The 26,852-nt window shown below is 41.5% G+C and overlaps 2 protein-coding genes across 2 annotated transcripts; one reads left to right on the top strand and one right to left on the bottom strand.

The window, feature by feature from the left end:
• Nucleotides 1–254: 254 nt before the first annotated feature.
• On the bottom strand, nucleotides 255–3,148 carry LOC149777887 (uncharacterized). Its single transcript, XM_089938287.1, has 2 exons — nucleotides 2,979–3,148; nucleotides 255–1,924 (listed from the first exon to the last, which is right to left on the bottom strand). Exons 1-2 carry the CDS (start codon nucleotides 3,009–3,011, stop codon nucleotides 701–703), a joined length of 1,257 nt encoding a protein of 418 aa, XP_089794413.1. The 5' UTR covers nucleotides 3,012–3,148; the 3' UTR covers nucleotides 255–700.
• Nucleotides 3,149–6,389: 3,241 nt separating this feature from the next.
• Nucleotides 6,390–12,316, top strand: LOC149777886 (uncharacterized). The gene is made up of 2 exons (XM_089938286.1): nucleotides 6,390–6,452; nucleotides 8,916–12,316. The coding sequence occupies exon 2, from the start codon at nucleotides 8,941–8,943 to the stop codon at nucleotides 10,744–10,746; it is 1,806 nt and encodes a 601-aa protein (XP_089794412.1). The 5' UTR covers nucleotides 6,390–6,452; nucleotides 8,916–8,940; the 3' UTR covers nucleotides 10,747–12,316.
• The last annotated feature ends 14,536 nt before the right edge of the window (nucleotides 12,317–26,852 follow it).

The following is a 26,852-nucleotide window of genomic DNA, read 5'->3' as shown; positions in this document are numbered from 1 at the left end:
TCACAATAAAATAATGACGTCATTTTGAGCTTCACAGTAAATCCTGAATTTACAAGAGCAGATATCATTAAAGAGATTGAATACATATTCTAATAAAGTTACTGAGAAAAAAAGGGTAGAATCGAGGAATGAAATCAGAGAGAAGGGAAGCAAAAAGTCGTGCAAGTCATGAGGTAATGAAAACACATGCTAACCGACGGACAGAGTGGCGAACAAGTTTAAACGTTGCAGTGGTCCAGAAAGGCTGAGAAAAGTAGATTTATTGTTTTATTATTAAGTAATGTTAAAAATACTTCAACACACAATATAATACTAATTGCACAAGTTCTAAGAATCTGGTCACTAACTTCTTAGCAGAAGTGCTTGACTGCCTAAAATACAGACATTACTATGTAACAAATACAAATCATCTTCTTCTCAAGTGTTTCATTGGACTAAGAGATCTTGATTTATCGACTTAGATTGAACAAGACTGTCCCGAACATAGTTCGATACAAAGTTTCATGCACGTGATAAATAAAACATTTGAATAATATTATAACTCTAGTAAATATAATTATAGAATCAATTATCAGTATGTCTCTAAACATAGGTGACATTTGACTTACCAGGACTTACAAAGTGTCTAAAATCTTACCGCCCATAATGTACATTACTTTTGGGGAGTGGGGTGGAGGAAGATAACTTTCTGAAGCTGCAATTAAAAATTACTTTGAAAAAATTTCTTCCATTTAGATATTTTGCTTTTACTCCCTTTTTTATTATTACTTTCTCTGTTTTCTCCTTCGCAGTTCTGGTTGTTGGTTTCTGCACTGCTACTTTCATCCACTGGATGAAATGATGGGCATGGTGCTGGTGACTGTGGAAATGTTGGCTGGTTAGGGTAAAACATCAATAAAGGATACTGGTTCATAGCAAAGAATCCTGGCATCCACGTTCCATTACCTTGTTGTGCAGATATGTTTCCTGCAATTGGACTGAAAGAGGTAGATTGTGCTTGCTCAGTTCCATGTTCTACATTTTTATCTCCACCGGTAGACTTTGAAGGAATGGTTTTCAAATTTTCAAGGATGTGATTGACAGATGCTTCTCTAGCTCTCTTACTCAACCGACGAAGCTGGTCTTCATATTCGGCTAACTGTGACCGAATAACCATTCCTTCTGATGAAAGTTCTAATTTTTCTTCTGCTTCTAAGAAGTACGTTTCCATGAGAATTTCAGTTGTACATATTGCATCCTCAAGGAAATTCAATTCACTAAGTCTCGTCATGATTTCAGAACGTAAAGACTCTAGCTGGCATTCCTCCTCAGATGTCAGATCACTGATGGATTTCAAGACTTCTAACTTTTCTAAATTTGCCTCTTCTGTGCGTTTAAGTTCTAAACATCCCTCTTTGACACATCTAGCAATACCAACAACAGATTCGAAATCAATGATCTCCTCAGAAGGGGAACGAATTCCTTCTAAGCGTGCAATATCTTTTTGGTGTCCATATTCTCTTGAAGCCAATTCAGGTATCGATGTTCGAGAGGCATCTGTAATGTCATTCAACGCAGGAAGTGGCCGTGCAGATCGCTGCTGACTTGGACAGTTTTCCTCTCTAGCTTTTAAGCTTGGCATCGATTCGATCAGAGATGCTGCGAGCAGGTTAGCTGGAAATAAGCTCGCCCATTCATCCGGTGAGTGATCTGGTTGTGGTGGTAGTGTTTCCTGACGACATACGGGACAGCTGAAGGAAAACTTGTGGACACCATGGCTTGTGTGTGTGGAGACTTCATCCATGATTATTCCCCGCAGGCAATGTTCACAGAAGGTGTGTTGACAAGGAAGAAGTTTTGGGAAATTGTAGATCTCGAAACAAATCGGGCACTCGAGGTGATCTCTAAATTGATCAGAAATATCCTCCATTCTGGAACCTTCCATCTGTTATAGAAAGTATATATATATATATATATATATATATATATATATATATATATATATATATATATATGTGTGTGTGTGTGTGTGTGTGTGTTTGTGTGTGGGTGGGTGGGTGGGTGTGGTGTTGGGTGTGGGTGTGTGTAAGAGCTGCAGACAATCAATTCATATAAGATAGAGCAATAGACCGAATCATTATACTCAATTATTATGAATCATACAGTTTCACCTATGATTCCAAAACACAACTTGGTCTGAGTGAACATAACAGTAAAGAATTAAGGTCAGAAAAATGTACAATAGAGAAACAGACTCTCTCTCTCTCTCTCATAAAGGAAAGAATGAAAACGTGTTGTTGGTCTGTGATTTGTATAAATTTTACTGCAACCTTATCATGCCCATCATACTGAGAATGCGTCAACGCAAATGCAGACCGTCCGGTTGTGTTACCAGGCATCTCCTCAATGTTAGTTGATCTCATAATTGGTCTATTATTTTAACGTGCTTTTGTATTTAAATAGTTTTTCTCATGTAAGTCTCGGGCCACTCCAGTGGCATAGCGATTAAAGCGTCCGCCTGGTATGCAGGAGGTCGTGGGTTCAAGTCCCGGCCAATCATACCAAAGACACAAAAACTGTACTAACAGCTGCCTCGCTTGGCGCTCAACATTACGAGGTTAGGGTTAGGACTGGTCGACCTGGTGTCAGGGTAATGTGATTGTGTGGTACATCATGCTACATGTCTGTGGTATGATGCCTCAGTGCTAGACATAACTATAAACTGCCACACTGCAGACATCATTACGATATGATTGAAATATTGTTAAAGCTACGTTAACAATCCAAATCACACACACACACACACACACATGCAAGTATCATTAGCACTTTGTATACATAATTAGAGGTAGGTTTCATGCGATACGTTTAAACAATAGAGAAACATACTCTCTCTCTCTCTCTCTCTCTCGGTGCTGCTTAAAAATAGACATTGATCTGTAGGTAATCTGCCCTCTTTCCTTCTCTTTAAGAAAATCTGTTATGGCTACATTTCTTACCTTTTCGTTCTTCTTGAAATAAGAATCGATCATGAATGATCCGAGAACATAGCGGCCATTTTGTCTAATCACATGAGTTTTACCGTATCGGTTAAATTGTGATTAAATCTATTTAATTTACTTGATTATATTAAGCTTTTATCCTTACCGTAAAATTTAAATTAAATTTATTACCATGAATATAACATAACTTTTTTCGTTTAGGCTTAGACGGCTGTATTTACTGCTTGCTTTATATTGTTATTCGAAGCCACCTTTAACAGTATATATATATATATATATATACATGCCCATTCGATCCAAAATCAATAATTCATTGCGTGTGGTTTAATCTATTTATGTCTTTGGTCGTGATCTATAAGTCACGTTGACATGATTATTGAATTGGCATGCCAAAACAGGTAAGGATAATGATATTATAAAAAGGAGAATCTGTCAAAAATGGTTAAACGTAACCCGTATTGTTTTACTTGATTCAAACAACTTGACAACTATTGGCACTAAAAATAAGAGAATAAGGGAGAATGAGTTTCAGTGATATAACCGGAGGAATATTTTAAATTTGAATTATCTGTTCTTGACTCTAAACTCCCATGTTTTAGTCATTTTTTACCCGTCCCTGGGTGTTAAGAACTGATCAAGGGACGAATATTTCCATATATGAATTTTACTTGTAATGTTAGGTAAATGTATTAGTTACAGTCTTAGCAGTGTGTACATGAGGGGAAGACCATCTCAAATTCCGTATTTCCTGAGGCAAATTCAAAGGAAATACACTTTAGGAGAGGTGCACTATATCAAAGTCCCTGCCAAAAATATATTAAACAAATGTGTTCCACCTAATGTTATGTTTGTTTTTATTTTTGCAAGTTTTAAATAGACTCCGCGTACGCGAGTTATTTCCCTTATATTGCATTTTGTTTTAGGCAAACGTGTTTTCTTAACACTATTTTATTTTTCATCTCTATGCAATTTAAAACTTTAATTGATAGCACTGTTTCGTTTTATCATTACAAAAAATAAAATGACAAACAACGATAAATAAGATTCACGTGGTTGAAATAACGAAGCAGTAACGTCCTCTTCAACTCATGTTCCAGGAAGGCAGGTCTCACACCACTAGAAGACTCTATGTGACATTCTGTACACCCCGAGAAAACTCCAAATACCAGATATGCATTAGCTGTTGCGCATAGTCCATGAAATATGCCTACAGATAATAAATATGGTTATAATGTGGGGTTTTCCATAATTTAATTGTTACGATCCAGTGACAGGACCGGAAAATGGGGTTGGGAATCCGGGCCTTCCAACTACCCCCCTCCCCGCTACTTCCCCCCTAATAAAATGTGCACACACTAATGAACACTCACTTGTCGCATCGTGTTATTCTTGCGCACGTTTATGAAGCATTATGCACATTCTAAGTAAATAGATACATAGGATTTTGCCTTGGTATCCTTTCGATGAAAACCGCTCCGGTGGCCGAAGTGGTTAGAGCGTCCGTCTTGGATGAGGAGGTCGCGGGTTAGAATCTGGGCCGAGTCATACCAAAGATTTATATAAAAATACACTAGTAGCTGCCTCACCTGGCGCTCAGCATTGAGAGGTTAGTGTTAGGACTGGTCGGTCTGGTGTCAGGATAATGTGACTGAGTGGGACATCATGATCCATGTCTGCAGCATGATGCCCCAGTGCTAGACATCACTATAAACTGCCACACTCCTTTTCCTGGGGTAACGATATCCCGAGTTCGTCTATTCATCCCCTACAAATGTACATAACCTTAAAGGTAAGACTCTAAATAGTCTCCAGTTTGTGGCTCAAGCCCCAAGACACATGCTGTTATAAAAGACCATGAGGCCGTTGATTATCGCATATCTAAATTTACTTTTCTTGCTGTTTTAAACATGGGTTATTGTTACAATATGATATAGTATAGATGGGCACGTGTTCTAACAAGATAACGTATGCCTTCTCCTGCATTTTACAGGTGTTTCAACATAACATGACAACAGTTACTAATAACGAACAATGACTGGGGAAGGGCTGGGCACAATGACAACATTCGCAATTTGTATAGTTTATTGAAAATATCCGATCTAAGATATATATTTACATGTATGCAGAATTCTAGCTCACTTTCTAAATTAGTAAGTGTAGACAAAAACCTGGATATGGCACGGAGATTACTTTTTTCATCACCTTATTTCGTTGCTGACTAAACTGAGGTCATAACACGGAGAAGGTCATGGCAGTTTCAGTCTAACCGAGGGAACTACAACGGGTGCCAACAAACTGAATATTCAAAAGATCCGTTTTTATTATGTCACAATCTAGTATAGATAATATCTAAGGCTCAATGACAAAACCGTTCATTGTACTTGATACGACATATGTGGGCATAAACATGTGTCCAAAGCACTATAAAACATGTTACATTGGGTATACTTGGTTATGATGGTGCTAACTTGATGAATGTGGAACTCGCTTAATGAAAGACTAATCTGTTGCTGGCCCAAAATATGAAGTTATCAGCTGGTCATTTTGCTTGAAGGATAAGCTGGTAGATCTAAACATATTTAGCGAAGTTTAGATAAGCTGAATAATTTATCTCATAAATTCACAAAGATCACGCATCGCGGTCATGTTGGCTTATTTTGGGGCTAGACTAGTATGCATACCTTCTTAGTAAGAAAAGATACCCATATGGAGCATCGTGTGGACTAACCAGTCTACTAGAATCTAAAAGACTGAGTCTTTGGATTGCATACACAAATATGTTTACGTCAAGTACCCAAACTAAACTAAACTAGAGTCTCCGTTCATTCTGGAAAGAACTCAATAAATTTAAATCCACAATCAGTTAAATGACGACACAGTTACGTATCTCGGTCGGGATAAAAGATCGTTTCTCCCGACTCTTTCCCGATTTCATGAAGGGTGAAAATTCTGGGATAAACAAAATTTGAAAGATTTATCATTTCCAAAAGTGATTTTGTAATTTTCCAAAAATGTTTTGGGTTCCATGTTTCTCAGAATATGAAAGACGTGCATCAAGATATATATATTGATATATAAGACTGTGCGTGTGCGTGCGTAAATCATACGCTAATGAAACTAGACTAGCAGCGATTTTGTAACCAAGTCCTCTTCACCTTGTTCCACCCAGAACACTGCCACCCTGCAGTCCTTTCTTGTTTTAGTAAGTGAATGTCAAAGTTTTAAGCAGAAATACTAAACCACATTAGAATAAAGAGTTTCAGAAAAGACAGCAGTCATAGTGCATTTAAGCCATTGAAGATCAGTCGTTGTGACTAGAGAACTTTTCCACATAAGACTTTATCCATGTTCATCCGTCTCAGTGATCATGAAAAGCGACCGCAAAACTACTTGGCAAACATTAAGTTAGTTCGGTCGCACATGACGAGAGATAGCAGAGAAAGTTAATTTTTTCTCCTTTACTCAATTTCCGTAAGTATATTACAAAACTATTATTATTATTATTATTATTATTATTATTGTGTTTGGTGGTGCAGGTGGCGAGAACGTTTAAGATAGTTGTAATAGTAGTTGATATGCAGCGATGTATTTGCCGATGACAGAGGCTCAAAATGGATTTAAACCAAGATATTAAAGGCTTCATTGGACTTAATCGATCCCTCATTAGGCCCATTTCGTGTTTGCACGTGAGTGCTTGCGTACGTGCTTGCATCCATGTATGTATCTATGTATCTGTGTATCTATGTATGGAATTATAAACGTAATGATTTTCTTTACTAACAACCGTCCTTGAAGGTGTACTTGCATTTATATTACCGCTTAAGCTAATATATATGTGTGTGTGTATGTATGTGTGTGTGTGTATGTAATGCGATGTGACTCGTATGACTCCTACTACATTTTAAGATGCAAAATAAACGTAGGACGCAAGCAGCGTACATAACGGATATCGAGATAGACCCCCTCCTCAAAAGATAGAATTCCATGGTGCGGACACGAGGGTATGATGGATGCACATTATATTAAACGGAAATTTGAAAAAGAACCGTGCCTTGTTGCCTTTCTCTGTATTTAAGTAAAATTCTTGAAAATGCATCTATTCATCAAGAGGTGTACTACAGGTAAATTGTTGTTGGCCACTGGTGAAGTTTAAATACTGATTGAACGTGGTCTTCTTGTTATCTAGTATTGTTCAACGCGTGTCATCTCTTTCCACGACTTAACCAAACTAACTCCACCACCTCACCCGTATATACAACCATCCACCCATCCAACCGACACACACATCTTCCGTGGTCAGTCGGGTATCCTATCTTTTATATGCTGCTTACAACTTCCCAAATAAATGTTTGTATCTGATTTGACTTCTTGGAAATTTAATTGCACATTACTTATCTCAGATATGCATGTATATTCTAATTGCTCATTCATTCATTGATCGGTAACAATCTCTCTCTCTCTCTCTCTCTCTCTCTCTCTCTCTCTCTCTCTCGTATATTCATCTCTCTCTAATGTGTATTCACCTTGATCAATCTATTCGTCGATTTGTTTCTGCAATAGTTTTATCACCCATCCATTAATACTATTTTAGCAATGCAAATCTCACGTGTCCCTCTGCCTCAACTAACCTACGCATTTGTAATGCCGTCTATGTCAGTTGTGTTCTATACACTTCATTTCACATCTACCCTTAGCTAGTTTAGCTAGCTTAAACGGTATGTTCTGCTCCGTAATCTGATTGGATGCAGATGAAAAACAATTGATCTAATCAGATTACCTTTTAACAATAAAATTAGGAGATTGTTAGCAATAATTATGGTGACGCATTAAAAAGGCACTGATCACAATAGGTTTCTCCAATTAAAACGTTTTAAATTTTCGAGACAATCCCCAAGGGCATTGTGGAAATCGCTTTATTGAATATCAAAAACGTCATGTAACGAGCCATCACGTCTGGTTACTTGATCTGGCTTGAAATGGACAGGGACTCTTTTATCCTCATGACTGCACGAGTTTGAAACCCTGTCAAGGGTTAGATGGACTGAGGTGGATGGACGCCTTTCTGGCTAAAAAAGATGTTGTACTCCATGTTTGGAAAAATTATATTGAAGTTCCGAAAACAAAGCACACACACATTATATATATATATATATATATATATATATATATATATATATATATATATATATATATATATATATTCTGAAACTAAAATCACTTCTCGCTCTACTGTGCATATGAGGTCGCAGATCAATATCCTACTCCATCTAAGATAAGGTATGGAATCTCCGTCATTTTTCCCCATTGTGCACCACGCCGATATCTAACTACCATCCAATCCGTGCAGGTCAGTCGAAAGTTTCCAGATAAGTCATATGGTGATGACGCCACTGTTGTGCGAAAGCGTCACTGACTAAATATTCGCGAGACACGGGTTTTACTAACTGGCGACCATAAATGTGTGTGTGTGTGTGTGTGTGTGTGTGTGTGTGTGTGTTTACTAGGAAAGTGTATACGCACCATTATATTTTCTTGGCGTTTTTCTGTTCTTGTTATTCTTGCATTGTTTTCTTTTGTTTTATTGTATTAGCTGTTGTTTCGTTTGCAGTTGAGTTTGAGGTTTGTTTTCTGTGGTTTAGTGCCAAATAAAGAAGTGAGGGATCGCAAAAAAAGGAATGAGGAAACAAATTTCTTTTCCTGAAGAAAGAGTAGCAGCCAAAATGTAATTGCTGCAAAACAGTTTGGCAAAGGGAAATCGCGGAAAATAAAAGCGGCTAAAGATGAAATGAGCAAAAATTAATTTATCTTTGACGATTACAACTTAAAAGGTATTTGGTATTTGTTTTTCTTTAACTTCATTATATTTATTTACTTATCTGAAGGGGGGGGTCTTGTCTTTTTAAGTCTAATCTAGCTATTTTTTCTTCGCGTCAGGTGAAGAAAAGGACATGTGTCAATAATGGCTGGCGTTCAGTCCAACTATGACGAGCATTTAAAATGCCCCGCATGTTACGACACTTACAAGTCGCCCAAAACGTTGCCCTGTCTGCACAATTTTTGTAAAGGATGTTTAAACTCAATAATTTTGTCTTTGGATGAGAAAGGGGACCTAGAAGAAGGGATTCCATGTCCAGTTTGCCGTGCGGTCGCAGAAGTTCCGAGCATGGCCCTAAACTATCCAGAAAGTATTGCGTCTATGTTTCCCACCAATCATCTTATTGTTTCGCTCCTAAATGAGAGTATGGAAAAGAATGGGAAAGTCGGCCGAATAGTTTTTGGACAAAATCAAGGGGGCAGAAAAAAGAGAAAGAATTTCAACACTTTGGAAGAAAGAATGGAATACCTGAAGGAAAGATGTATCGAGATAATGGAAACTGAAAGAGTGAACCAAGAGAAACTTTTAGAGCAAAGACAGTCAGTGCAAGGATCGATTCGAGAATTTCGACAAAAGATCGTCGAACTCTTGAACAACATGGAGGATGAGTTTGAGGAAAGACTGACTCAGGTAATTGAGAAAGAGAAACAGAGGTCATCACAGCTACTTAGGAATTGCTTGAGAACGGTAGATGCCATTAACAAACTGATGCAGGCACACCACACCGAAGTTCAAAAAGCAAAGAGCAAGGGGCAGCTGCCACAAATTAGACTGAAAGAAAGTGCCATTCCCAATGACGATCTTGATAACACCGTTGATCAGCTCAATAAATCGTGCAAGAAGGGAGTCTTGGAATTTACTGTAGACCAGAAACTCGTTGAGGTTCTTAACTCTATTAGCAAGTTCGGTGATGTTAGAATTTCATTCGCAGAATCCCTTCCTTCGATCGCAACACCCTCTACATCCAAGCCGTCATCGAAACTGACAAGAAGGAACTCCAAAACGTTGTCTTTGTCGTCACGGACGACCGAATCACTGAAGATATCAGAAAACCAAAGCATCCGAGGCCTTACCGTGATGAAAGTAAGGCAGCTGGAGCCAAGATTATCTAGTGACAACATTCCTTGCCTCATTGTTGGGTCACTCTTCCTACCAGATGGGCGACTAGTTCTAATCGACAAAAACAATCCAAGTTTGCGTTTATACGATAAGAAGTTTACTTACCTAAGTCGCGTTCGACTGCCAGCTCCACCACGTGATCTCACTTGCACAGGTCCCACAGAGCTTGTCGTTCTGATGGATAAGAAGATAATAAACTTCTTCACCGTGGATGCCGACGGTTTTAAAAGCACTCGCATTATTCACAAAGACGAGCAATATAATGGAATAGCCTGCCTAGGGGAAGAGCTCGTAGTAACGCTAGGTTCAGGAAGAAATGCCGGAGTAAAGATTTTGGATATGGATGGATATTGCAAGAGAACGATACAACCTACAGATGCGAAGGGAAATTTTGCTTTGTGGAACACACGGTACGTGGCTGCTATTGCTACCCATTCTTTAATTATGATTTCGGATGCAAACAAAGGGCTTGTGTGCATCGATACGCATGGACGAATGCAATTTGCCCACAACATGATATTGACATGCGGGATGACCTCGGACAATATTGGCAATTTTTATGGATTCTGCAGCCAGAATTACTTGAACGAGTTCACTTCAGATGGAAGTAGGCTACGAATCGCCATCCCGACAGAGAAACAAACGTACCATGAATCACTCAGTATCTGCTTCAACAGGGAAAAAACAACATTATGTCTGACCAGCAAGTATGGAGTGGAAATTTTCAGCTTGTATGGACGTGAGAATGAGCTCCCTTTGATTCATACATAAGAGTGGCACTCTGAATTTGGGCCAATAGGATTTGGGCAATTTGTTTTCTTTTTGTTAATGTTTTTTAATATAATTTTGCAACTTGCGTGAAATCTATGTTTGTTAGCAATAGCGATGTTTTCTTCCAGGTAGTAAATTCATTTAAGTACTTCATGTATTTGAAAAAGAAAGAAAAAAAAAACAAGATCCCTGTCTTCTGTAGTCATCACTCGTAAAATAAAACAACACTTACCCAAATATAAATATACTCAAAGATTGTTTTAACTGATAGTCATTTGAAACTGACTGTGACGGACATAAATGCTGATCAACGTTAGAGACGGTAGATTTTTCAATCTGATTACTCGTTGTTTACATCGTCATATGTAAACAATATGAGTAGTGAATGGGGACGATTCAGCCTCAATGGGAATTAGCATTACAGACCCCCCTGGGACTGTTTAGCCTCAATGGAAATTTAACATGGACGAAAAATCGTGGGACTGTTTAGCCTCAAGGGGAATTGAACATGGAAATATGGGAATAAACAGGGTGGGACTGTTTAGCCTCAAGGGGATATGAACAATGGGAAAAATCGTGGGACTGTTTAACCTCAAGGGGAATTGAACAATGGAAATTGAACATGATGGGACTGTATAGCGTCAAAGGAATTTAAACAGGGTGGGACTGTATAGCCTCAAGGGAAATTGAACATGGGATTTTTTTTTTTTAAAAAAATTAAAAAATAAAAAATAATAAAAAAAGGGTAGGCAATCGAAAGTCAATCTCTTTTCGAGAAATGTGGGTGGCCCTGAAAAGGGCCTTTGGGTTTCTTCTTCTTCTTCTTTTATTTCCTCCACTTCTTCATCCATCCCCATATCTTTTCTAATAATCCTTTCTTCTTCTTTATATCTGACTCCGGTAACCAGTCAGGATGGCCCAACTCTCTAAACTTCGTCTGTATCTTCATCCAATTGTTGTTAAGCCTCTCAAACTCTTCCTTTTCTTTTTGTTTTCCTCATCTTTTCTTTCTTCCCTCCATCTCTCTTTAATCTTCTCTACTTCTTCCTCCATTACTTTTCTTATCAGATCTTCCCCTTTCTTCATCTTGTCCAACCCCCATTTTACATTCCTCCACTCTGTCCAGTACAATATCTTTTCTAGGAAGCACCGGACTTGGATGACATGATCCAGTGCTTCCTTCAAACTTCCCACTCTGAAGTAAGGTGGTTTAATGAAGCCTCTGGACTTATTGACTTCTTCTTCTATCATCCCTGCTATGATATCTCTTGCTGTCTTTAGGCCTTGAACTTGACTGGTTACCAAGTCTTTCATATCTCCATGCCTCCATTCCTCTTCTATTCTTCCTACAACATATTCTACATCCATTATCCAAAAATAGATGTCTCTCAATAGATTAAATAAAACTAATACTTGAGTCATTTTGTCTCAGTTATTCCTTAGAATGGTTCCAGCATCAAACTTTGTGGGTTCTTATAGTGAAAGCGCGGACGTGATGGAAAACATCCCCCTAAGACATAAAATTGATATTACCTAGATCATGACCAAACAACGCGCGGACGTGAAGGAAAACATCCCCTACTTTTCTCATTTCATATGATCTACTATCCACATACGTGAAACAGCAATAAACTAACCAAAATCTACCATTCACACAAACCAAGTATCAAAATCAAATCCTATTAAAACCCCTAATCTACTATCCACACACGCAAAGCATTAAAATGAAACCCTAATCTACTATTCACACTAACCTATGCTAGTCCTTATTAACACACAATCATATACATTAACTTATACACTCACACTATGAAAAAGAGTCAGTGTTTATATTCACGCTACTCTACATACACACATTGGCAAATCGATTGTTATTTCTTTTCTAGAGTATTGAGTAGCCCTGAAAAGGGCTGTTTGTTTTTGAACTCCAGTGACACCTGGCTAATGATAGCACCTTCCAGGCCTAGCACCACACACACATCTTCTTCCCCAGTCTCCTTTTACTTTTTTTCTTGAAAGCGCAGAGGGAGGATGATTGGCTTCAGCACCCCAATCCTCTGTCTCTGGTATCTTGTAAGCCATCCTCTCCTATTTTCTTTTCTTCCTCTTCCCTCTGTCTTCTCTCCTCCTCTTCCTTCTTTATTCTTTCCTCTTCTACTATGGCCTCCGCGGCCAGTTCATTTAACAGGCGCCTGACATATTCCAGATGTATTTGGAGTTCAAGAAGTTTGCTTATTCTGGTATTCATTGTCTTGTTAACGAAAGTACAGGGTAGCTAGACTACCCAGCGAGTTTCAATTTATACTGAAAGCGCGGACGTGATGGAAAACATCCCCCTGAAACAAAGTTGCTCTTACCTAGATCATGACCAAACAACGCGCGGACCTAAAAGAAACACTCACTCACTTTTTTATACTGCCCATTACTAATTTAAAAATTTTCATTAATCACTTCAATATTCTATCCACATGCGCAAAGCAATCAAACCCCAAATCAACTCTCCCCACACGTCAAACAGCAAAAAAAAAACATGATCTTAATCTACTATCCACACCAACGTACGTGAGCACTTACAAACACACAATCCTATACACAAACACATACACTCACACTATAAAAAAGAGTCAGTGTTTATATTCACACTACTCTACCTACGCACATTAGCAAATCGATTGTTTTTTCATTTCTAGAGTATTGGGTAGCCCTGAAAAGGGCTGTTTTTTTTGTTTGCTATGTCAATCTTTTAGTTTCTAAGAATGCGACGTCCTCTGAGGATAGACTTTCTGACAATAGGTCTGCTTCTTCGGAAAGAGAAGAAGAACTTTTTGGTGTCGATACGACAATCGACAAAGCCTCTGTCAGGTTTAGGTTGCTGCTGCTGATGCTGCTGCTGTTGTTGTTGTTGCTGTTGCTGCTGTCTCTGAAGTCTGTACTTCTCTGTCCATTCTTCTTTCTCCCTGTTCACTTCTTCTCTGAAGAGCTCTTCTATCAGGTCTTCAGTGACTTTTAACATTCTCACATTCTCTATCTCTTCTGGCTTCGGTATCAGACTGTGTCTGACCCTATGCAAATTCACGTAGGCTTCGTTTAGCTTAGCTAGTTTGGAGCACATCTTCGTAGGAGGATGAGTCGACAATGGATGGTTAGACTCGAAACTACCCCGGTTCTTAAAGTCAACGTGCGGACGTGAAGGAAAACATCCCTCTACGGTTTTCGAGCCCCAACGTTCAATGAGTGTCATGAGAGGGATAGTAAGAAGTCAAAGAGCATGAATCAACATTCTTATAGCCAAACAAAAGACAAAGGCATTTTTTTCAAAACACAACATTTTTTATTCAAAAAATCACTTAACACTAACCAACAACTCTAACATTTTTAACAATAATCCAACAGTATAACATCAAACATTTTTTTTCAAATCACAAACATTTTTTTCAATTAACACTCTACTTTAAACAGAGCTGACAACTTGTGAATGAAATTGTGATTTCCACTGTTGGAAGTCATTAGGCCATTGATGGACACTACGTTTCCTAGCTTGAGACAAAAGATAAGCATAATGGTCACAAAACCATCGATCTACTTTCACATCATTTCTAGAAGAAGAACGAGGATCATAATGAGTCACTAAATGTTCTAAGGAATAGCCCAGGCTGCGATGATGCAGAAAATACACACAATATTGTCCACACATCAAGGAATCTGTGCCTTGTAATTTCACATTATTGAATCGGGTAGTCTGAGCATTTCTTCTCATAAAGTCAATGATATCGTCTTCCAAAGGGGGCAATCCGTACGAATCGAAATATTCCACACATCCTTCTTGAGGAAAGTAAACGGCTACCCAGTAGGTTCCTGGGAGATGACTGTCGTCCGTGTTGATCACGTAAGCTAGATGGTCTTGAGGTTTGCGATGAGGGAGTTCATCTTTAGCACAGACGACAGGATTCCAAGAAGCCGTATACGAACTGTGGTTCAAAAGGTAATAAAGTTCCCAGGAATCCATTGATTTGTGTGTTTTTTTTCTTCTTCTTCACAGGTAATGATAAGTCATCAATTCGATCCTGACCTTTTGCTTGAAAATGTCTGACAAGTAAAAGGCGTTTGGCTCCGACTTCTTATTCTGGTCAAAGAGAGATTCGATGCGACGGCGCTCCAGAGACGTTAATGGAGGAGACGAATGTTTATCCAAGCCTTTATACCACTCGTTCAACACGAATTCTATCTCGATGACACCCCAAGCTTTGTCCAGATATTCGTCCAATTTTTCTTCTTGGCTCAACATCAGACATTTTTCGTGTTGAATTTGACTGGGATGATCGTTGTGACATCCATAGCACTCTTTCTTGATCAATTCTTTCATTACATCTGTCAGGAATGTAGCAAAACAGGAGACTAAATGGGCTTCTTGTTCTGGCCATCTTGACTTCATCATGATAACTTCTTCGTCTTGGGAATCTTCTTCTTATTCCATGGTCTCCTCACATTTCATGTCCAAAGTTTCTTCACTAGGTAAAGAGGGATAACATTCTTCCATAGCTTCTAATAATCTAGAATGACTTCTCTCAAACTGTTGATTTCTATGGTATTATCGAATTCGGCATACAGGATGACGTTCACTGTGTTCCCTGCATCCAGTGGACTCGCAAACTGAATTTCCACACGAATTTGGCCGGATTTTATAGGGTGGAAATGTCCCTCGTCGCTGCCTTGGTCTGGAGTGAAATCGAAAGCCCACAAAGCATAGCCTCCTGCATAATCCTCGTACATAATACCGTGACTGGTGTTGGTTCCTAACTGTCCGGTGGCTTCGTACAGCGACAAGTACGTTCTCAAATAATTCCTGTCACCAAAGTTAGGCTCAAAGGGTCGGGTACACAAGGTCTTGCCATTGCGACTGACTTCAATCTTGGACACATTGTAATGATGAAAGTTGAAAGGATTTTCATGGTAGGCTCCGTTGAAGGCTGAATTCTTGACGATACCAACAATCAAACGCTTGGGTAACTGTCCTTGGAACAGATGATCTTCGATCATGGATCGCTGTCCAGCAGGAATGGTGAAGGTTTTCACTTCCACGCGACGTATCAGATACTTGGCGGTCGTTCTGCTCAACGTCTGACTGACGTCGTTTCCCACTTTAGGTAACACTTCCACACGACGTACGTAGAGTCTGGCTTCTTGGATGATGGTTTTGTAAGTGGAACCATCAGCAGCCATCAAATGGAAAGCGGCACTGCTGCGATTCAGTCTCAAGCGGACATCCACCCCGTTCAGCAAATACTTTTCTTGTAACCACATGTCTAGATGCAAGCGATCCATCAGTTCTAAACTACGACTTAGATGAATTTTCGTTCGTTGTTCTACAAATCCCGTTGTATTTTGAGCATCCCCAGCAAGTGTAAGGCTGTTGAACTTAGTCGCTTTGTCAGGTTTCCATACCACGCAAGCATCCAGATGAGTATTCTTGGCTTCTTTTCCGTACGTCAAGAGATTTTCCAGGTACGCTCGATAAGGGTAAGTATCCATGCTGCTGCTGACCAGTTTGTTATTCAAGTACAAGTTCACTTCGCTAAACAAGGAATTCATGAAATTGTTGACGGGAGCTACTGCATCATCATTGTCTAGGTTAGCGTTGGGTGGTTCGATCACTTTCACTTTCAAGTACAGGTAACTGCTATTCAGATCGATGTAATCTTCGGGCTGTCCTTTGATTTCAAACTCGATGGGAGCGGAATCGGTCAATGAGGAGACGGGATGAAATTCCACCCACTGGGATTCTTGCATCGTCATCATGGTGGGGGGGGGGCATGGCAAACAGATCCAGTTCCGACTTGGAACAAGCGCAAGATTCTCGGTGCATCATTTTGTTCTGTGTCTTAATAATCGAAAACGTCTAAGTCTCGAACGGTTCTTCTTTTCTTTGCCTTTCTAGAAGTGTGAAGTCTGGTGAAAGGGTGTTTTCTTCGTCGTCTCTTTCTGCCTTGTCCTTGCTGAATGCCTGACTCGGTAGCGTGCAGGGCATTTATAGGTGTGTCTCGGCGGCCCAAAAGGTCTTTGCTAGTTTGCAGCAAGACATTTTTGCCTGCCCTCATGAAGGCTTCTTTAGGGTTTTGTTTGTCGATGATGACATTTTGGAGAAATTCTTTGCCTTGCGTCAGTGCCGCATCTTTCAAGGCGTGCAATCCGCGTGTCACCATCGGTTTCAACACAGGGGCCACCGAACGAAAGGCCGATTTTAACATATCTCCTAAGCCGTGTCCTCGCTGTCGAGCAACCCCTCGGTACACTGGATACATGACTTACGAATCGTGAGAGAACCGTTTTCGAAAATGGAGTTTCACCGTGACTTTTCCTTTGGTGAATGGAATATTTTGTCCCAGATCTCCTTTTATAGCAATGTTGACCGTGTCCAAATACGACTTGCTGATGGGCAAATAGTGAGGATGTACAAATTCGCGATGGACATGATAAGTGTTTCGACCTTCCTCGTCAGGGTTCGTGGCAGAATCCACTTTGAAAGGAATGACACGCAGTAACGGCACAGAGGTGTGTCCCATCACGTTGTACTCCGCCACATCGGAATACACGAACATCAAATTTCAGTCCTTGGTTCAGTTCTACCGGGGCACGAAATAACTTGCTAAAAGACTCGTTGTCGTAAACGATTGGTAATTAATTTTTCTTGATCACGGTCATTCTCATGTCCATGTCTCCGCCCAACATGTCAAACAATTCAGGACAAAATAAAATGGACAGGATTTTACTCCCGTCAAATTTCATCAAGAAGCGACGAGCTGCTTTGTGGTATTCCATGGTGACACTTTTTTTGACACTTTCCAAAGCTTTAAGAAACACGACATTAAACCTGGAGGCTATGGTGCTGACCAAATGTTGACCACTAAAATAATAGCCTGCGGGAATGAACAAGTGATAGGTGGTGTACTTTTGATTTTTTGTGCCAGGGGTTTTCTTGTCATATTTGCCATAGGTATCCAAGTACTGTTGCAATGGTTCGTCATGAACTTCCACATCAAAAAAAATTTTGATTGGGAAGGACATTGAGGACTTGGGTCGGGTGAATGATTTCTACTAAAGCCACTTCCCAATGGGCTTCGTGATCTAATGGGATGGCCTGAGGTAATTTGGCCGTGTAACAGCACAACGTGTTGTGGGGAAACACCTCCATGGAACTGTCACTGGGTAAGGTTAAGTAAAATTGGTTTTGGTGACTCATAATTCCAGAGTTCTGTGACTGTCCGAGGGGTTACTGGAAGTCAGAGGCGTGTCTCCGCCCAAAATGGGGTTCTGGTTGTGGTTGTTGTTGGAGTGGTGACTGACACTGGCACTGGACACAAGGTTTCCGTGGTTCCCGTTCGAAGAGAATTTCAGGGAGGGATTGGGAAGCAGGTAACCGATGCAACTGCTCAATAAAATGGTCCACAATTGTTTGTCTCCTTGTTGCAAACTCAAATTGGCAATGGCTGCCCCGATGACAAAATACACCACGAAGATTTGGCAGAAAAAGACGATTTGCGTTTTAGGCACACGTTCTCCACACCACACCCACAAGGGTTGTTTTTGTAAATCTTGCACAGAAGAACTGGGTGAAGGACTGGTCGACGTAGCTGCGTCTGTGTGAAAGGGCATGATGGTCACTTCTTTTTATAGTCGATGACTTGCGAAGCGTCGATCCAAGAATCAAAACTGGGTGGATATCCTTTCCAACGTACTTTGACTTCTTTGACACGTCGTTTGCCCACTTTACAGGTTCTGCGTTCGAGAATGCTTTCGATGTCGTACACGTCGTCTTCTTTTTTGGTGGCACTTTGTAACTCGGGCAAATAAAACGTTCCTTTGAGCACTTCTGCGTTCATGTCTTCCATTTTATAGACGGCAGGATGACGACCATGCACTCGTCCAGTGACACGAAACAATTCGGTCGTCCAGTTAGGTAAGTAAACTTTGTCGAAAGTGCGTTTGGTTTTGCCAATGCGCACCCAATCTCCTACGGTCAACTCTCCACTTTTCTTGGGGACAGCCCTCGTCGGGGACGTACCAAACAGGCGCTCAAACACCAACACTTCGTTCTCGGGAGTCACTTCTTGCGGGGCACGTCCGATGCTTTGATGGTAAGATTGGTTGTACGCTTGCACCAGGTGCGGTAAGATGTCGATGTACTTCAGAGTGTGGTGATGCGTAAAATATTTCCACATGCGTTCTTTCAAAGTGCGTTGAAAACGTTCCACGATGCTGGCTTTGGTTTCGGGATTCTCGGTGGTAAAAAAATGAATGTCACGTTTCTTTAATTCTTTTTGGAAAGCTTGGTTGAGAAATTCGGTGCCTTTGTCCGTTTGCCATCGAAGAGGGTGACGACCGCTTTGTTTCAACACTCGTTGCAGGGCTCGCACTAACTCGCTGCTCGATTTGGAAGTCAAGGGTACGACCCAGGCAATTTTGGAAAAGACGTCGATGACACAAAACAAATATTTGTAGCCACGATTGTAGCTGGCCAAATGAGAGACATCGGCTAAATCGGCTTGCCATTGATGATCGATGCCTTCCACTCGGGTGCGACTTCTGGCAAACTTGCGTCGAATGGGTTTGTGTAAAGTGTAGGTAGCTTGTTCTTGTAACCATCGTTGCACTTGAGGTAAACGGAGACTTTTCAGTCGAGTTTTGGCAGCACGATACAATTTTTGAACTCCTGAGTAACCTGCAGGATGAGAGGGATCGTAGTAAATGCTGGCTAAGACTTTTTCCATTTGTTGGTTGGTGTGTTAACAAGACACCCACATTTGAAGGTACTACTCTTTTTCTCTTGGGGTACTTTCTTCGATTGCAATGCTTTGCGTGTGCGACCGGCAATAGGTGTTGAAGAGGAGGATGTCTGAGCGGGGGATATCGGTTCTTGTTTCACTTCTGTCTTCACTTCTGTCTTCACTTTCTTTTTCTCTTGTGATGAAGAAAGGGTGGCCATCATCTTTTTAATCCATCCAATTCTGGAGGTAGGTGGTGTTGTTAACTTGCGTACTTTTTCTGGTGGAGTTTGAAACCCTTCTTCTTCTTCTCCTTTTTCTGTCTTGGTCACTGGTAGTGGTGGTACTGGTACTGGTGATGGTGCTGGACTTTTCATCAAGGTCTTAAAATTTTTCAGAGTGGGTAGAGCTGTATCGTCTAAAGCTTTCTGGTGAAAGAGTTGCATTCGTTGCGAGAGTTGACCGTACTTTTGCGATTTTTCTGTTTCGGACAAATCTTGGCGATCCATCAAGGACTGAAATTCGTGTTGTAGCTGGGACATCTCGCTCAAATGGGGATTGGGAGGTAAATACGGGGTGCGTTGTTCTTGCCAACGATGGTATTCCATCCATCGTTTGTAAGGCACTAAAGCTAGTTTTCTTCCTTCCATGGGGTTGTCAGGGGTCGATTCTGAGATCTTGGAACTTCAGAGGGCCTTTTGATCTTGCTCCCACCAGTCCTCCCAACATGGTTCCCAAGACTCTTTTCAGTAAGGGACCTAACAAGAGGGGTAAAATGCCTCCACGTTGGACCAATATCTTCTTCTTTTGACGAATGGGAATTTTCTTTTGAACCATTTGGCGAAGAACGTGACGATGTTTGCCTAAGCATTGTTTCTGGTGTTTGGACGAAGGGATCGTGCCTTTTAAGACGTTCAAACAGCATTCGCACACGGTATCGATGACCTCTTTGGAGGCTGATTGAATGAGTTTTTTTCGTAGAGGTGGATAAGCTTTGGACAGGACAGATAACATGTCCCCATGTTTGACTAAACGTGGAGGTAGTCCTTTTCTTTTCTTTCCTTGGGGCTGTTTAGAAGAGGGATGTTTTCTGGAGGGTGACATCTTTGAGTCTTCAGCACCAAAAACACTGATACCCCGACTTGGTCACAGGCCTTTTCTATACTGGAACGCGTCGCCACTGATTGTCTTTACGTCGTACCAACTTCAGGACAGGCATGACACGTCGTGCAGGGGTACGCAACGGACTAAATCGAGCCAGTTCGAGCCAGTTCTTGCTTGGACAAATCCAGTAAACTTTGTAACATGCCCGATCTTTCTTGGACTTTGGTTTTGGGAGAAGGTACTTTGTGAGCAGCAGCCACTGCCACTAAATTGGAGGGTCCTGCCACTGGGGAAGTTCTTTTTGGGGTCATCAACGGAGATGTTCTTGGTGTGATCAACGTCTCCAAGTACTCTTCAGTTCTTGGTGTCATCAACGGAGAAGTGGATCAACGTGAGGCTGCCGGAGACGCAGTCACCGCCATGGCAGGTCGTGGTTTGTGAGTGTAAGGTTGCGTCCTGGCCGAAGTGCCTCTCTTGCGACTAGTTTTCTTCTGTGGGCTTTTCTTTTTCTGGGGACTTTTTCTCTCTTTCTTTTTCTGGGGGCTTCTTTTCTTTTTCCGGGGTGGTGTATGGTAAGAGGAGGGTCCCGCCACTAGAGAAGTTCTCCTTGGGGACCTGGTCTTTTTCTTCTTCTTGGAGCTTCGTTTGACTTTTTCTTGGGGAGAGTTTGGGGGCGTTAGGATCCCATCTTAAGAGAGAGCGAATGATGAGCCCTCCTAGAGTACCGCTCCCTACAGGTTTCAAAATGATTTGTTTTTTGGTTTGAGTGTCGATGCGGGGATCGGCCAGTTGGGTCAAAGCGACTTTGTTTCGATCAAAAAAGCGTTTGGTTTGATGAGGAATCTGAATGATTCCTTGGAGTAATTGACGTGCCGTCACCGTGAACAATCGTAAGACTTCTTTGAGACTAGCTTCTAAGACACGAGCTCGTGTTTGTGGATTTTTTTCTCGACTGATGCCATACAAGGCACGAATCAATTTGACGGGAAGATGCGACGGATGGGACGTCATGTTCAAAATGTGTGTGAGACAGACGAAAGGGTCTGAGGTTTTTATAGATTTTTTTGTGGAGTGAAATTAAGTCGAGGACGGAGACGTGTACAGGACAGGCCCTCCGTCTTGGCACTAGTGGTGAAACAAGTGGATACGAAATCGCAAATCCTCGGGGGTCGTAGGTTTCAAATCGACGAGTAAATAGGCGTGTGGAGTTTGAGTGGCATCGTCGTACGCCTGAGTCAGCCAAGGCGTTCCTAACTGTTTGGCTAAGACTTGCAATTGCGATTTATCTCGAGGGCTTTTAAACAAGACCACGTAACGTGCATTGAGGCTGATGGTGCGTTGGGCTTTACTTTGTTGAAACAAATTTTGGGTGATGTAAACGACACTGGCATTACGGTGATGCCCTTTGCGCGTGAACCACAGTTTAATTTCTTCTTCGTCTTCTCCTAACATGTCGTCGAAAATGACCAAATGGGTTTGACGGGAGTCAGAGACGATGCCGTCGTCTTCTTTAGGAATGCCTTCCACAAACACGATGGAATCGCCTTGACTTTCTCGCAAGAGGCTGCACGCCGATTGCCACTCTTTGTAACACCACACGATCCGTTGAGGGGGCCGATCGATCAAATGATGTTTATGTTCGATCAAACGTTTGACGAATTCGGTTTTGCCTGAACCGCTAGGTCCAGCAATGAGCATGTTAAAGGGATGGCGAAGATACAAAGCCTCCCAACTGGCACGATCTAAGTGTTCGTCGATGACTTTGACAGTAGAGGAAGAGGGAGCAGAGACAACAGAGGTAGCCATAGTGTTAGGAATGTCACTTGTGACACGAAAACAAACAAGACGAGAGTTTATATACTTTTTTTCAGAACACGTTTATTGAATGTTTTAAACATGAATACGAAAGACAAAAATACATAAAAGCCAAAGGCTTAAGTACAAGGATAAAAGGCACATGATAACCATTAACGTGGAATAAAAACAAGTGTCTGTACAACATGTTTTGGGTAAAGTTCTGACCAGTTCTATAGGGGCTAAGTTCGCACAAGTGTCCTCCCGAAAGGGTCTTTCAGGCCTGTCCACGACAGTCCTGTCCTGGGTGACGGGTTCTTCTGGCACCGTCACTAACACAGGTTGAAAAGTAACTTTTTTCCTTGAACAACTCTCGTGCATACTGGGCCACTTCTTGGGTCCAAGCCTCAAAATCCCATTCTTTCCAGGCACGGACATCTGACGAATGGGGATGTAAGTCACAAGCTACACACAAATCGTCATACACGTCTTGGGTAGCTAAAAGTTGACGAATCTTTTTTTCCCGTAGAGGTCGAGAAGTATCCAGATGAAAACGCAAGGCTTTGAGCAAAATGAGTCTTTCGTGACCATTTAAGGCCATTGAGGTGGTAAGTACTGTTCGTAAAGAGTCCACAAGGAATCGGCTGGTAAACGAAATCCTAGAAAACAAGTCACTAAGACACACACCACTTGTCGACCCAAATTGAATGGAAACAGTTCTTGTAATAATCGATGGTAATGATCCATGGTTTGAATATGGTCATTGAGTTCCTTCCACGGAATCTGTTCAATCACTTGTGACATAAGCCGTGGCATGGATTCCTGTTTTTATGCTCTCTTTTTTTCGGAAGCAATACACGTACATTCTACCCAGACATCTTCGTTCTCCAGTAGGAAATCTAGAATACTGTAACCTACAGTTCAAACTTCGATTAGAAGTTTTCTCTTCCACTAAGCATATTCCACGTAACATATGTTGGTAATCCTTTAACTCGTCTTCCTCAATGCGTTGCTCTAGGTGAATCTCGAAGTAACCAAAATGATGAACATTTCGTTCATTCACTATCTCACTAACAAGGTCTGACCACTGAAACATTTTCTGACGAATCAGTTCTCTTATACCATTCACGCACCAGTGGTTAAAGATCTGGTGACGTAACGGATGCAACTGTTCTTTACGTTTGACTTGTATTTTCACCAGCTCTCGGTAAATGCGTTCTCTCAACTACACAGGCAAAGCACGAATGTTCTCTTGTAAAGTATCCATGAATAGGTCAGTCCGTACAATTCACAATCTTCTCCTAGAGCAAAAGTAATCCACATAGTGAGTAATTTCTGACCACTGCCATTCAGGGTAACGTCCAAGAATGTCACTGAACCCTTTTGATGTAAACGGTCTAGAGTAATACAATAGGACGAATGCACACTTGACCCAAAGAAATCTAACACACTGGTTGACTTTTTTCACTTTCCTCTTGTGAATTTCTCGGCACAAAAGTTCTACAGTGACTCATTGAGATTTCACTCTGGCAAACCCCTGCCAAACTTCCTTGTAAATCTTCTCTTGCAGTTCTTTAGGTAATGATTCAATATCGTTTTTGAAATCAAGTTTAAATACTGGTCTTGGTGATGTCCAACATTTGACTCCTAACCAAACTGGTTTCTTCTTCGTCAACGACATGGTAAGTCACTTTAATGTCTCGGTCCCACTAAGGGTACGTAATGACAATTCGGTGACCATCGAGCATGTTCTACGTAGGCCGAATCTTGCGGTTCCCAGTGGTGAAGTGACACACCGCAACTGAAGCACTTGACTTTATCTCCTTCGCCCAAGTAGAAAAATCCGGCTCTGGTTAATTCTTCGGGGGTCGGTCCTCCCAGATATTTAGGCCATTTTCCTTTGAACGATTGAAGACGATTTTCAAAGTCGCAGTATTCCGACAAACGCACAGGAAACGAATATTCGTCTTTCACAGGTTCGTTTCGGTGAGGGTTCGGTGACATGAACAGGAGTTTGCTCAGAGCTGGATGACATCCGTAGGGGGGTAGACGTGAAGGTGAACATTCCCCTTTAAAACTAAACCCAGTAAAATGTCCAAGAGGACGAGCGGCATCGCTTTCGCATTCCTCAGGTTTGACACGCACAGCATCACTTTCCATGATAGGGGTAGTGAGAACAAAGTTCCCATGATGCTTTACGGCATCGCTAAGGTCACAACGTACAGCATCGTACCCATCGCAAGGCTCACAATCGCATTCCACTTCAGAAGTCCCACACTTGAAGTGTACCTGTCTAAACTTGTTTTGTGTTTCTATGAAAGTATTCATCTTGTTCGCTCGGTCTTGGTAGTCCCAATGAACTATCAATCTTGACCATAGCCCCTTTTTATACTAGTCGCAATGCAGTCTCCAGCTTGTACATCTTTCCTTTTTTATGTCTTTTATGTCTTCTTTTGGAAGGTACCGTCTCTAAGGTACCGTCATCATTGTACAGTAATGTCATGGGTGAAAAGGCCATAGAAAGGTAAGGGCAGTGCGGAGACCATCGAGTATGTTCCAGAATAGCTGAATCTTTATAGATACATAGATCCATTCGTAACTTCAGGCCACAAGCGAAACACTGTACTTCGTATCCCAATCCTGACTCAGGTCCCAAGTAGACAAATCCTGTTCTAGCTAAAACATGCGAAGAAGGTAATCATTCCCTATCCGTAGGCCATTTCTGAAACGTGTCCAATCGACGGGCACAATCACAATAGTCATGTAAGAAGACTGAAAAAGGGTAGGGTTTGAACTTGGAGTTCTCATCGGGTTTCTCACTCGATTCTTGCTGTGGCGAAGTCATCCTTCTAGTGGGTGACTATCCTCTTACAACCAGTGTTTTATACCAACGTGTCCATCCGGCAAAGTAACGTGGTTGGGTAGTCGCACTCGCTTCTGGTACACGATTTGATAGACTTTTTCCAAGGGTCGACTGACGATGTGGTGAGTGGGTAAACGTACAATCTTGTTCGGTTGATAGGTGGTCACTTTAAAGTGTTGATCTTTTCCAGACTGCAAGGCTTCTTTCAGTACCCCAAAGTTGACCACTCGACTGGTACGATAATTCAGAGTCAATCCTTTCACTTTACACTTCGTGTGCACTTCTCCTTGTTTGTCCCGGTATTCGTAGCCGTAATTTGTTGGACCCGCCACTGACGAAACTTAAAATCTTGTCGTCGGGATGCTCGTCTGTCCAGGCTCCTAAACGGTCTCCTTCGATGTCAGGGTGCTGTTGACTCGGGTGATGGATGTAAATGCAACTGTCCGTGTCAAAGTACAGGACGCGTTCCTCTAACAGTTCTAAAGCTTCGTACAATTTTAGGCGAGCATGGGCTGTCACGTAAGCCGCAATGATGACATTTCCAAAAGGGTCGTCTTGTACAAAGTCCAGATCTTCTTCGCAATTGACCAAGATCAAATCCTCGCGAACAACGTCCACGTGTTTCATGAATTTGGTTTTGTCGTGAATCATCTGGAAGTAGCGGAAAGGTTCGGTCAAATATTCCGTCTTGGGTAAACACGGTCGTTGTGCCATTTTACCCCACAAGCAATTTAACATCACTTTGGCAAACGATCGCCTGCCTTCGTTTTTCTCGATGTGGTCTAAAGAGATGCCTTCTTGTTCATAGTATTTCTCTTTGAATGTCTTTTCGTCTTCGGGAGTGTGACACCAGGAAGGATAGCCACTGGCTTCTTGTTTCAGTTTCAAAAAGGCATCCACGTAGTCGGCGAAAATGCCTTTCTGCGTGGGGTCACCCTTGTGGCATTGTTGTGTCTTGGGAAAGTGGCAAATTTCGTACACTTCTACAGTTGGTATCCCATGTCCAGAGCTTTAAACAATTCCACGCTAACCCACGTCCCCGTCAAGGCACGTTCTTCCTGGGTGTGCTGACAAGGCTGATCTTGGTTGCACGTTTCGGCACAAGTACGGCACAAAGGAAACATCAGTTTGCCTTGGCAATGGTGAGGTAAGACGGGATGGTACAAGTCCGTGGGCGGCAAAACTTTACACTTGATCAGACCTTCGTATTGTCGAATGTTTTTCAGGTCGATGTGTTCCGTCAGCAGATGCGGGTGCCCTGCAGGAAAGTGACAATATTTGCACACGTAAGGATACAGCGAACACACGTCCAAGTATTTCATTTCTTCTCCTTTCTCTTCGTCGGCTTGGTACAGCAAACAGGTGGCATTGGTCCTTCCTCCGTACAAACTATCCCTCGGTTTCAGGGAGTCCATCAGCTTGTAACTTTCCACGACACGTTTAAACTCGGGATCGATTTTCAAACGGTGATCGTATTCGTGTTCCCACATTTCCACCACTTGGTATCCTTGCTGTTCTAACTTCAAGCGTCGCTGACAAGTGTCCTGGTACAGGTCTTCCATGGTTCGTTGTAAAAACTGATTTTT

Source organism: Sinohyriopsis cumingii, chromosome 17 (genome assembly GCF_028554795.1).
Source record: "Sinohyriopsis cumingii isolate HCF-2022 chromosome 17, ASM2855479v2, whole genome shotgun sequence".
In the NCBI taxonomy this organism is placed as follows: domain Eukaryota; kingdom Metazoa; phylum Mollusca; class Bivalvia; order Unionida; family Unionidae; genus Sinohyriopsis; species Sinohyriopsis cumingii.
The sequence above is the reverse complement of the archived record's forward strand: the minus strand, read 5'-3'. Positions and strand labels throughout refer to the sequence as shown.